Source organism: Choloepus didactylus, chromosome 16 (assembly GCF_015220235.1).
Source record: "Choloepus didactylus isolate mChoDid1 chromosome 16, mChoDid1.pri, whole genome shotgun sequence".
In the NCBI taxonomy this organism is placed as follows: Eukaryota; Metazoa; Chordata; class Mammalia; order Pilosa; family Megalonychidae; genus Choloepus; species Choloepus didactylus.
The window spans coordinates 44,812,188-44,825,820 of NC_051322.1; the positions used below are offsets into that span (position 1 = coordinate 44,812,188).

Below are 13,633 nucleotides of genomic sequence, written 5' to 3' on the forward strand. Positions count from 1 at the left end.
TAATGTTTCCAAATTAAATTTAGCATTAAAAGGAACAGTTAAGGAAAAAGAGAATTTAAAAAAAAAAAAAAAAAAAAAAAAACTTTCAGCAATAAAGGAAAGAAGGGAATTAAGAGCCAGAGGGCATCTGTGTTCAGAAAACTACAGAAAACTGCTAAAAGAAATCAAAGACGACCTAAATAAATGCAAGGACATGCCATGTTTATGGACTGGAAGACAAAATATCTTCTGAAGCAATTTATAAATTCAACACAATTACAATCAAAATTTCAACAGCCTACTTTGCAGAAATGGAAAAGTCAGTCATCAAATTTATTTGGAAGAATAAAGGGCCCAGAGTAAACAAAAACATCTTGAAAAAGAATGTAGTTAGAGGACTCACACTTCCTGACAAAGCACATTACAAAGCTATAGTGGTCAAAACATACCAGCATGGCACTGGTATACAGATAGATTTATAGGCCAATGGGATAGAATCTAAAGTTCAGAAACAGACCCTCACATCTATGGTCAACTGATTTTTGATAAGGCTGTCAAGTCCACTCAACTGGGACAGAACAGTCTCTTCAACAAATGGTGCTGGGAGAACTGGATATCTATAACCAAAAGAATGAAAGACGACACCTATCTCACATCTTATACAAAAATTAACTCAAAATGGATCAAAGACCTAAATAAGAGGAGCCAGGACCATTACATCCAAAGCAAAAGAAATGAAAGAAAAAATATATAAATGGGACCTCCTCAAAACTGAGGACTTCTGTGCTTAAAAGGACTTTGTCAAAAGGTGAAAAGGCAGCCTACTCAATGAGAGAAAACATTTGGAAACCACATATCCGATAAAGGTTTAATATCTAGAATATATAAAAAAATCCTGCAACTGAACAATGAAAAGACAGATAACTCAATTTAAAAAATGAGCAAAAGACTTGAATAGACATTTTTCCAAAGAGGAAATACAAATGGCTGAAAAGCACATGAAAAGATGCTAAAAATCACTAGCTATTAGGGAAATGCAAACCACAATGAGATGTCATTTCACACCTACTAGAATGGCCACTATTAAACAAACAGAAAACTACAAGTGTTGGAGAGGATGTGGAGAAATAGGAAAACTTATTCACTGCTGGTGGGAATGTAAAGTGGTACAGCCGCTGCGGTAGACAGTTTGGCGGTTCCTCAGGAAGCTAAGGATAGAACTGCCATATATCCGGCAATCCTGCTATTACGTATACACCCAAAATAACTGAAAGCAGGGACACGAACAGACATTTGCAAACCAATGTTCATGGAGGCATTATTCACCATTGCCAAAAGATGAAGCAACGCAAGTGTCCATCAACCAATGAATGGATAAACAAATGTGGTATATACATACAATGGACTATTACTCAGCTGTAAGAAGGAATGAAGTCCTGATGCATGCAACAACATGGATGAAACTTGAGGACATTATATTGAGTGAAATAAGCCAGACACGAAAGGACAAACATGATATGTTCTCACTATTAGTGAACTAAATTATGAACTAAATATAATGGATAAACTCATGAAGTTAATATCTAGAATACATGTCACCAGAAGATAGAATTAGGATAGAAAATGGGGAACTGATGCTTAATTTGGCAGAATTTTTTAATAAGGTTGATTGTAAATGTCTGGAAATGGACAAAGGTGATGGTAGCATATTGTCAACTGTGTAAATAACAGTGCTGAATCATGCGACAATGGTTGAAAGGAGTTTAGGGTCATATATATCACTAGAAGGAAAGCTAGAGGATGAAACGGACTGTATAACATAGTGAACCCTGTTGTGGATGATCAAGGTGGTTGATAGTGTAAATATGGGAAAGTTCTTCCATAGATTATGACAAATGCACGTTACAACTATAAAGTGTAAATAACAGGGAAAAATGCACCTAATGCAAACTACAGACTATAGTTTAACAGTAATACCTTAATATTCTTCCATCACATGTAACAAAGGTACCACACCAAAGTTAAGGTCATTAACAGAGGGCTATAAGGAGCATGGGGTTTTCCTTTTTTGGAGCCAAGAAAATGCTCTAAAATTGATTGTGATGATTAAAGAACAGCTCTGTGATTATACTGAGAGCCTCTGATTGTACACTTTGGATGGACTATATGGTATGTGAAAAAAACTGTTAAAAAAATGATGGAAATTTTGACATGGGAATATTGACTCAAGGAACATAGGGAACTTTCAGGCATGATGAAAATGTATTATATCTTCATCTGGATGGTGATTACACAGGTGTATAAATATGCAGAAGTTCAGCAAGCTGTACATTTATGACTTGTGTACTTCGCTATATCTTAATTTTTTAAAATCTTTTTAAAAAATTTGAGTGTATGAATGATTTGGTAATAACGAATTTTTAAAACTCCTACTAATCCATTAAGACAATTATTTTCCAAAGCCTGAAATACACAGTTAATTATCAGTAGTAAGTTGAGGTATTATTTTAATAGTGTTCAATTATTTTTTAAGTGGGCTAAGTAGTAACTTAGTGATGTAACATTCACTTTAAAAACAACCCGCATTAAAGGGTAATTTACTGGTAATTCAGAATATACTTTACATTCAAATTAAATACTATCAGGAGGACACTAGGTACTTACCCTTCTAACCTAACATCTGGTAAAGATCTGTTGAGTGCAATCATCTCACTTGCCATTAAATTGAACTGATTGATTTTAAACATCTCTTTCATCTTTTCTTGATCCTCTTTAGGAATGACAACTGGTTTCCCCATTTCTCCAGGACCTTCATGAGGCTTTTGTACTGGCTCTAGAACTAAAAATAAGGAAGAAACTTAAATAACATTAATTTTACACCAATTAATTCATGTTTCTGTTTAATAACATTTGTGTTCATACTGTGCCCTCAACAACCAGGGCCACCTGTGAGTCGCTCTCCCTGTGCACGCACCTCCTAGGGGCAGCCCTGTCATCCACTTCCACAGTCCTTTCCCTACCCATACTTTTCAGATGAGACATTTAACACATTTTCCAAACTTAAGCATGTAACAAGGAATGAGGATGTAACCTAACTTTCCAGGTTCTCCACTCGTTAAGGCACTCTCCCCAACTCCAGAACTTCATCCTTCAGTCAAAGAGCCACTCACTACTTTCCTCCAAATGTACCCCCATTCCCTTGCCTTGGTGCCTTTGTTTCTCCAGCTCCCCTCCCATGACATCTCCTTCCCACTCCTGTCTCTGCAATTTGAAATTCCTATTTGTCTTTCAAGGCCCAAGTGAAACAGCTCTTCCTGCCTGTCACTTTTCTGAATCTTTCTATAGTAACTATTTACTACTCTTTACTACCACATCATCCCATCTAGGGCTCTATGTCTCTAATCACTTGCTTCTCTTTTTATAATGATTGCTAAACCTATCTTATCCCCCCCTCCACATTACAATCTCTTTTTGGTCAGGGTTTGATTCATTCACATCCTTCCATAAAGTTTAGCATAGTGCCTTAGAGAAGCTTTGTAACTATATGCTGAATTAACAAGTGATAAAATGCTATTCAAAATAAGCCAAAATGAAAATCCAAGAATTGATAATAGTAGATACTATAATAAGCATTATGTAAAATGGTGCATCCCGAAAGATAATTCTAGTCAGAAGTAATTTGTTGACTCTCAATATACACATAGAAAGAGTAATACTCCAGATCAGCATTTCCCAATCCTCATTCCTTGTTACATGCTTAAGTTTGGAAAATGTTGTGTTAAACGTCTCATCTGAAAAGTATGGGTAGGGAAAGGACTGTGGCCAAGAATGGGAGAAAAATATCTGTTTTGCACCCTACTTGTTAATTTTTAAAGCTGAAAGTTTAGTAGTTTGTCTTTTAGGCATTCTCAAAAGTGACTCTCTACAAAATGGGCAACACCAAGGCAGGAGAAAAACCGTATCTCCTCAGTCAGGCTTCATCTGCCCAAGAAGAGCACTAGATGATAAAACTGACCTGTAGGATGGTTATTCCAGAGGGTGGTAGAAAGCAGCCGACCAATACCAAAGCTGCTCTTCAATATAAGATATAGAATTTTAGGGTAAGAAGAGACTATGAAAGGATTTATTGTGTCTTCAAAATATAAAACTCTACATTAAAGAACCATCAAGAAAAAAATAGGATAAAATAATTTACCCCCATTCTCAGAATAAACTGTGATTTTAGGAGGGACATTAAATTATTAGGGTTAAATAACTTAAAAATTATAGGTAACTCAAGTAATACAGTTTTAAAAACAACATCCTGCCTAATGTTTACCAAGTGCATAAGCTCTTTAAATATAAGTGTTGGCAGAATTTTAAAAATATTCTCCATGACAAGAGTAATAAAACTATAATAAAAGAAGTATAATGCCACATATAAATTATTAAACCTTTAAAAATAATAAATTATAAAACTCTTAGCCAGAATCATTTTTTCTAACTCACCTATCTCTGAAAATAAAGGGCAATTCTATTGACTGCAATCAATAGGATTTGGGATTGGGACAATCAGAGGTCAATAGGAAGCAGCAGAGCTCTGGAAGTGACAATGATCATTTTTTGTGATGACACAGATAACATAAGCATAGGTGGGAGACATCTAGTCTTCCTCAGTTACCTGGGCTTTATCGTAATATAAGATGATGATGTTTCAAACAAAAGCTAAAATAGGAACATTTTCATGCTGCTCAGTTTTTTATTAAGGGTATTAAGCTAAACACAACACCATCTATAACATCTTTTTTGCAGGGAGGAAAAACAAGATCCTGAATCTGATCAAGCCTCTAGACCTATCTACCAATTCACAGGAAATATAGGGGATTGAGGATCATGATAAAGAACATCAAAGGGATGCAAATCCTGATAGTGGGAAAATGGAGAGGACAAACAACCCAATTTCTTCTTCAACAACCAAAAAAGGGGGAGAAGGAGTGCAGAAAAGAGACAGAGGTACCACGCCATGAAGTGATAACTGTTAAAGCCAGGTGACAGACACATGGCAGTTCAATCTTCTCTTCTATCTTTGGATATATTTGAAATTTTCTACTGGGGAGGGGGCATGAAGGAGAAAAACATGTAGTATTATCCTCTTCTTTGTGAGCAACCTATCTTTTAAATCTTATTCCAAGTGTAGTTAGCACTCAAAAAATTACTATAAGGACTACTAAATATAAACTTTGTTGCTTATAACATAAGAAACTATATGATCAGAAACTTAAAATCTTGTCTCATCATTGCATATAAAATACTGCTGCTGTGATATTTTACAAATTTGGTCACTTGGTACCTATAAATAATCGGAAAATCTAGCAGACTGCCCATATTCTCTAACCCACTGACCTACCTGAGATTTCATAGCTACATTTGTAATTACTATTAATCAAATATTGTAACTACACTGAATAAAGAAGTCCATGAGTAAAGCTGAAAGATGTGAGCTAGGGGCATGAATGACCCAGAGGTAAAGACAGAAGATAGACTGGGACTGTTTAACTTAGCAGAAACTGGAGTGGTCAAGGATTGTGACTAACTGTACAAACATAAAACTGTTCTTGCATATGAGAGAACAAATGAATGCCAACCACGCAGAGTGTTGGAAAGGGGATGGTATTGGGGAAAAATACAATCAAAGCAAACTGGAGAAAAGAGACAGAGGTACCACGCCATGAAGTGATAACACTGTGAGCACTCTTATGCACTATATAGATAATCCTTCTTAAGTTGTAGTGCAGGGAAATAGCTAGAAATAAATACCTGAAACTATCAAACCACAACCCAGCAGCACTGACTCTTGAAGATGATTGTATGGCAATGCAGCTTACAAGGGGTGACAGTGTGATTGTGAAAGCCTTGTGGATCGCAGGCCTTTTATCCAGTGTATGGATGGTTAAGTATAAAAATGGCGACAAAAAACTAAATGAAAAATAGGGTGGGGGGGTGATTTGGGTGTTCTTTTTTACTTTTATTTTTTATTCTTTTTTTTCACTTTTTCTGGTACAAGGAAAATGTTCAAAAAATAGACTGGGGTGATGAATGCACAACTATATGACAATACTGTGAACAACTGATTGTACACTTTGGATGACTGTATGGTATGTGAATATATCTCAATAAAAATGAATTTTAAAAAAAAAGTGAAGATCTGATCAAGTTACTTACTCCCTTGTGTAAAATCCTTCAACGACACTGCACTGCTTAAGGGATGAAGTCCACTGACTTCCAAGGCTCATCCTGTGCTATTTGCTCACATTCTTCCATCCATCACCTCTGTTCTCTCACATGCTTCTCTCCCCTCTCCCATCAAACCTAACAAACTCCTGCTCACCCTGATAGTCAATTAGCGCATCATGTCTTTACTGAGCCCCATTAACTCCTTGGGGTATTCCTTCTTCTCCGCTCTTGTGTACGTCTGTAGTATAATATTAATTACATCAGTATTTTACTATTATTCTTTCTCTCCAATTAGATTTGAGTTCCCTGAAGGAAGGAATCTTGTCTTATTTTTTTTGTTCAACTGGGTATGTATCAGAGTTTAAAAAACATTCACATGCTTCAGGTCCTATTCTTTCCTACTTTCATGCTCTTGTATTTAAAATAAGACCATCACAGGTTCCCACTATAAATGGGTATGAATTAAAGGAGGGTGAGGAGAAAGTTAATCCATTCTACTGGGGGAAAGAACACCAGAGTTTCTTGCTGGTAAATAGTAATACCTGTCTTTTAAGTGTAGACAGAGAGCTACAGCTTTATCAACAGCGAAGGAAGCAGAGATCTGTCACTGAATAAAGTTACTAAACATCAAGCTATAAAGCAGAAGAGGAAAGATTGTTTAAAAATTAATAGGCTAACTCTGAATAAACATACATTTTATCAAAATCTAAGAGAAAAGACAAAATTAAAAAGCTAGGGGTTAACCTAGGTATTACTAGAGCCCAGTGCTAGCAAATGGACCTAATTTTAGGCAAAGTTCCCAAAAAGAAATAAACCTCCTCCTGAGAACTGGTTATATAAGCTTGTCTATAAAATTACAGTAAGTAGGCATAATTACCAAAACAAATCATTTTTAGGTTATAAATTTTGGGGGATCAGTTGCCCTTTCTATTATAAAACAGTTAAAAATTTAGACATGGCTATGTAGTCAAATAAAACTTATCCTGAAATATTAGAGTAATTATTTTAGTGTGTAACTCCTAAAAATAGTGGGATTATTGTATAGCCATGTATTCTACAACTAATAATCTAGGGTTTATTAATAATCTAAAAGAATTAAAATACTAACCAAATTAGCAAGCAAAAATCAGTGATGTATTTATGAAAATAGTTGGAATATTATAAAATTCTACTCACCATCCCCAGCAGGAAGTCCTCGCTCCTTTTTTTCATCACATTTGTTGCATTCACTGAAGTAAAGCAGCAGGAACATATCCAAGAGTACCCAAATCAAGGAGGTGGCTAGGACCACCTTGCAGTATGCAAATTTTCTCATGGCACTTTAAGTCAAACGCAAAATTTTAAAATATATATATATATACATATACAAATATACAAATATCATGAAAATTATTCCAATCCAGTTTCATCAGAAAATATGTTCATAACCTATAAAGAAGAAGAAAAAACATTAACTAAAAAATTCAGAACATAGAAAATGAATTGTAAGATTAATTTAACATGTATTTGAAATTTCACCATGAAGAATAAGTTAGTAAATCAGACTTCCAAATACACTTGTAACTATATTAAAATTATCAGTACTAAATATGCAAATAACTACTACAAATCACTATACAACAACCCAATAGAAAAATGGCTATAGGAAAAAAGCAGGCATTTCACAGAACAGAAACATAAATGGGCCAAAACACGGAGCTCAATTAACTATAGTTAGGAAAATGAAAATTAAAACAATAGTGAGATAGTATTTCCTATCCATCAAATTAGCAATATTTTAAAGTTTGATCATATCTAGGGTGGGAAAGTTTATGGAGAAATAATTAATTTTGTACAGTTTTGTAGGATAGTTCATTATATCCATTTTGGAAGTAAATGTGGCAGTCCCTTTCAAAGACTAAAAATGCACCTACCCTAAGGCTCAGCATTTTCTCCTTCCAAAATAACTCAAGCACACAAAGAGACCTATCTACAGATTTCACAGAGCACTGGGTGTAATAGCAAAAAACTGGAAATAACCTAAAGAACCATCAACAAGAAATGGATAAATATATGATAGGTATATTCATATAACAGAATATTGTAATAGCAGTAAAAGGTCGCTATAAGAAGCTAGATTTCAAAAACATTATGAAATAATTGTTAAAAATATAACTGAGGTAAGAACTCAAGATTTAGAAGAATATATATACTTTAGATATTAAAGTATAATTTTTAAACCAAATTCCAGTATAAATTATTAAAATCTCCTATAAATCTGGAATGTAATACACTGATAAAAATTATGACATAAAACTAAGGATATTCATGCTATAAAAATACACCTTTGAAAAATACTTCAAACAAAAGTTACTGACTGGCTTCTCAAGAAAAAAAATTTAAGGAAGGACATTAATGTTAGAGCAATGCTTCTCTGTTTCATTTTAAACTGAAAAAACTAAAGCATTTCTATTTAAGTTCTAAAATACTGAATAAATGGATGTCACATTAACCTTTGGAACCAAAATCATTTTGGTTGCTAAGTTTCCACTACAAATCTTTCTGGTAGGCCCCAGAGAACTACTTAATTATTGTTGACCAATGGAATGAGCAGCCCTGAGATACTGAAATATCTATCTATCTAGAGAGATATAAATCAGCAAGTAAATAATGTATAGTCTCTCGGTGTACAGGAACATTACAATCTATGAATTCTTGTTTTTGTAGAAGCGAAGGTACATTTTAAAGCTCAAGGCTTACAAATTCTCAGAGGTCAAGAAGACAAAACACGGAAAGATCTGTATCACGTCCAAGCCAAGTGTGAGCAGACTTAAGTAGAAAAATACACTATCCTCATCTAGTACATTTTATGTACTAAAGGCATTTTCAATGTTTAAGCCTTTAAACACTATTATGCAATGTTTGATAAGCTAAGTGTTTAAGCAAACTGACAAATAATTCTATCAGTAGAATGATTATGACTCCTTTCAGGTCAGCTGAATAATTCTGAAAACAATTGCATCAAGTATCAAAATGGAAAGTTGAATACCAAACAATCACAGTATTCCATCACATTTTTTTACTTTGTCACTGAATTAAAATGTAAACAAAAGTTTCCAAAATAAGTAAGCAAAGGGTAGGTTTCTGTTTTCTAAAGTGTCCTGTATAATGAAAAATATGGAAAAAATCCATTTTCCTTCCTCTTCTATCAGGAAGAAATTTTAATTAAAAACAGAAGTCTAAATAATTCTAAGAAAACAGTAAACATCCTAAAGTGCTCATCTATACTTAAAGGTCACAAAATAACACATTTTAATACATGGTATTATTCATCTGACATTACATTAAAGTCAGCTTTAAATTACTATGTGTATCCTGAATCATTTCAATTTAATATGTTCTTGGAAACTTCAACAAATACAACACAGAGTAATTTAAAAAAATTATTCAGTATTTCAAACCTAAACGCAAAATGGTAGGGGATTCTACAGAGACAGTGGGGGTACTTGCTTACTTTTTGCCCTCCCTAAATTCCCCCATAAAAAAAGACAAAGCAACTAAGCTAAAAACACAAAATCCATGGACAAACTCTATCACAAAACTAGGTGAGAAAGTATTGCCATGAATTCCCAAAATCCGAGTAGGCAGGGACAAAGAATCAACAGCTACAAGATTTACTCGGTAGGAACATCTCTGTGGAGAAAGGAGAATGGCATGAGACGGCATCTGACTCATCCTAAAATCTTAAAATAATCAACAGATCCTCCCTCAAAAGTTTTAAAGAACAAAAGAACACAGCTGCAACTGGGAGAATCTGTGTTCAGTGAGTACAAGGGGCTGGAGTTATCTGGCTCTAACCTTCAAACTAACTGGCCAAAGACCCTGTCTGGAACAAAGCCCAACACTGAGCAGATGTTGTTGCTCTTTGTTGTTTTTATTGTTTGTTTGTTTTTTAATTTTTTGATAAAGTTAAAAAAAAAGTCACATGGAGCAGGTTACAAACAAAACAAACAACAAAAAATAAAAGTGCAGATAAAGATTGGAAAGGAGGCAAAAACTAGGAAATCTCTAAAAGTAAGGTGCGATATTTTAAACATTTCACAAAAACAAAAGAAGAGAGATCCTTAGAAGCAGGAAGTTAGATAAACTATTCTGAACCATGCCTCCTTTCACATAAAAATGAGTGCACAAAGCGACTGAAGTAAAATTCCAAATTTACTATAGAAAAAAATATAGGGTATAAGGAACAGAATACATTCCTACACACAATGGAGAGACCCAGAAAGATAAGTCCCCCCAAAAAAGATTAAAAACTATAACCTAGAGTGATATCATCAACATGGCAATGTAAACAACTACGGAAAACTTCTCTCCAGAGATTCAATGAAAAAAAGACAATTCTCAATTGTTTGAAACTCTGGAAGAGGATACAGACTGGAAAAGGACACTGCAAATACCGAATTGAAGAAAGAGAAGAAATATTAGGCAGGAATCTTCCGACCCACACCAGATGGTCCTCTCCCCACCCCCTCACTCGCTCTCATGTGGGAAAGGGACAGAATCAGCAGGTGGGACCCCTCCCACCAGAGACACAGACTACAAAATCTCTCACAACATGTCCCACCATTTGCAGACCCGTGAGCAGGGAGGACATTTCAAGGTCCAGGTCAGTGAGGGACAAAGAGACTGAGGAAACATGGACTTAGACTGTGTTTCCAGCCCTTGGTCTGAAAGGCCTTCCCCCACCCTTGAGGGAAGCAGCAGCCGGTGGTTGCCGTGGAGACGGCTGGAGTACTGGATCAGTGAGGGAGTACTCTGGCACAGGTGGAGCCCCATATCGAGGCAGATTTTCGCCAGGAAAGTGACGGCACAGGAATCCCACAGTTTCAGCTCACCTGTGTAGACACAGCCTTTGCTTGGAGGCAAAGCAGTTTCTGAGGTCAAGTTACCTAACAGCGCCATCTGTTGGACAGTCCAGAAGGTGCAAGGGAATGGAAGAACTTTTAAAAAGATGCCCCAGATCCTTCCTTAGGGCACCAAGAGCTGGTCTACATGCCCTGTACGGAAACCAAGCCCGATTGTAGCTGAGAAATAGAGAAGACCCAACTGTTAAAGCAGGGCTCTAAAACAAACTCAGGTCTTGCTGTCTGGTAGAAAGCAGAGTGCCACTGGAAGTCAGCAGATTTGTATTACCACACAGTGAACTTGCTGAGGTGCCCAGTGCCTACCCCCCATCCCTGTGGCAGGCCATAGTGGGCAGTCTGATTTTGGGGGGAAGACTGGGGGACAGAGCCAATCTGACAACCAGCCAGTGAGAGAAACAAAGAAAAGATGGAGAGCAAAAGCAACCAGCAAGAAAACCCTAGGCAAAAGAGAGAAAAAAACATCCAGCAAAAAACAATGAGCCACACCAGGAAACATGAAGACATGGCCCAGTCAAAGGAACAAACTAACACCTCAACTGAAATTCAGGAGTCGAAACAACTAATTAAAGATGTTCAAACAAATCTCCAAAATCAAATCAACAAACTGAAAAAAAAAGTGACAAAAGAGATGAAGGATATAAAGATGACACTGGGTGACCATAAGAATTCATAAGCTTGAAAAACCAAATGGCAGAACATACAGGAATGAAAGGCACAACAGAAGAGATGAAAAACACAATGGAGACATACAACAGCAGACCTGGAGACGCAGAAGAAAGGATCAGTGATCTAGAAGACAGGACACATGAAATCCTACATACAAAAGAACAGGTAGGGAAAAGAATGGAAAAACATGAATAGGGTCTCATGGAACAGAATGACAACATGAAGCACAAGAATATGTGTTACAGGTATCCCAGAAGAAGCAAAGGGAAAGAGGGCAGAAAGAACATAGAGGAAACAATCCATGAAAATATCCCAACTGTTATGAAAGACATAAAATTACAAGTCCAAGAAGTGCAGCATACCCAAACAGAATAGATCTGAAGAGACCTACTCCAAGACACTTAATAATCAGATTTCCAAATGTCAAAGACAAAAAAAGATTTCTGAAAGCAGCAAGCGAAAAGCAACCCATCAAATAAGAAGGGAAGCTCAATAAGACTAAGTGCGGCTCTCTCAGCAGAAACCATGGAGGGTGAGAAGGCAGTGTGGTATGATACATTCAAGATAATGTAAGAGAAAAACTGCCAACCAAGAATCCTGTATCTGGCAAAACAGTCCTTCAAAAATGAGGGCGAATTTAAAATATTTACAAATAAACAGACACTGAGAGAGTTTGTGAACAGGAGACCTCTAAAGAAATACTAAAGGGAGTGCTACAGACATATAGGAAAAGACAGGTGAGAGAGGTCTGGAGAGGAGTGTAGAAATGAAGATATCAGGAGACAGAAAAAGGATCAAGGTCAGGCATTTTGCTGAAGGAGTACAGAATGTTCAAGAGGACTGATTGTACAGATCCAGAAATGGATAGCACAATACTGTAAGATGGTAGCACAATATTCTAAGTATACTGAACAAAGATGACTGTGAATATGGCTGAAAGAGGAAGGTTAGGGGTAGCTATGACATCAGAAGGAAAGACAGAAGATAAAGACTAGAACTGTATAACTTAGTGAAACCTAGAGTAGTCAATAAGTGTGATTAAATGTACAAATACAAGAATGTTTTGACATGAGGGAGAACAAATGAATGTCAACTTTGCAAGGTGTTGAAAAGGGGACGATATTGGGGGGAAAATACAATCGATGCAATCCAGAGTCTATAGTTAACAGTAACATTGGAATATGCTTCCATTAATTTTAACAAAGGCAATATGCCACAGCTGAATGTCTAAAAGAGGGGGATATAAGGGAGAGGTATGGGATTCTTGGCATTGGTTTTGTCTCACCTTTTTATTGTGTTGTATTTTTATTTTTTTATTTTATTTTTAGTCGTCATTTTTTTTTCTTTTTTCTTTTTTCCACATTCTTTGTGGAACAAGTGGAAATGTCCTCATATAGACTGTGGTGGTGAATGCATAACTATGTGAGAATACCATGAATGGTGTTTTAAAACTTCAACTTCTGTGTGAGACCAAAGGAAGAGAGATGTTCACTTGGTGCAAAATCTGTATTTTCCGTAGCACATTATATGACTGAACTTGTATGGTCAGTTTATTCAAACACCATAATTACATGGAACTTTGAATAGGGAGTGAGAGCTGGTTAGCTTGTACAGGTTAGTGTAAAGCCCTGATACATCCCAGAGTAATTTGGGCAGAGAACAAAAATGTATTTGGAAAGCCCTCTTGAGGGACTGGGGAAAAAATGTAGAAATGTTAAACTTCCTCACCTGGAGGATTACCGATATTCTCACAAGCATTAGGGACTACCAATTTAGAAGGCTGAGCCCTCAAACTTGGGGCTTGCCCTTAAGAAGTCTATTACTGCAAAGGAGAGGCTAAGTCTACTTATAATTGTGCTGAAGAGTCACCC

General features: G+C 36.0%; 1 protein-coding gene across 2 annotated transcripts in view; it reads right to left on the reverse strand.

Annotated features, from left to right (window-relative positions):
• GALNT1 (polypeptide N-acetylgalactosaminyltransferase 1) overlaps window positions 1-13,633 on the reverse strand; it is a 169,604-nt gene that overhangs the window by 83,163 nt on the left and 72,808 nt on the right. For both annotated transcript variants that reach the window (XM_037805653.1, XM_037805652.1), the window contains exons 2-3: window positions 7,369-7,620; window positions 2,644-2,818 (exon numbers count right to left, since the gene is read on the reverse strand). In XM_037805653.1, coding sequence (XP_037661581.1) covers window positions 2,644-2,818; window positions 7,369-7,507 — 314 coding nt within the window. In that variant the 5' untranslated portion in view covers window positions 7,508-7,620. The remainder of the gene's footprint in view (window positions 1-2,643; window positions 2,819-7,368; window positions 7,621-13,633) is intronic.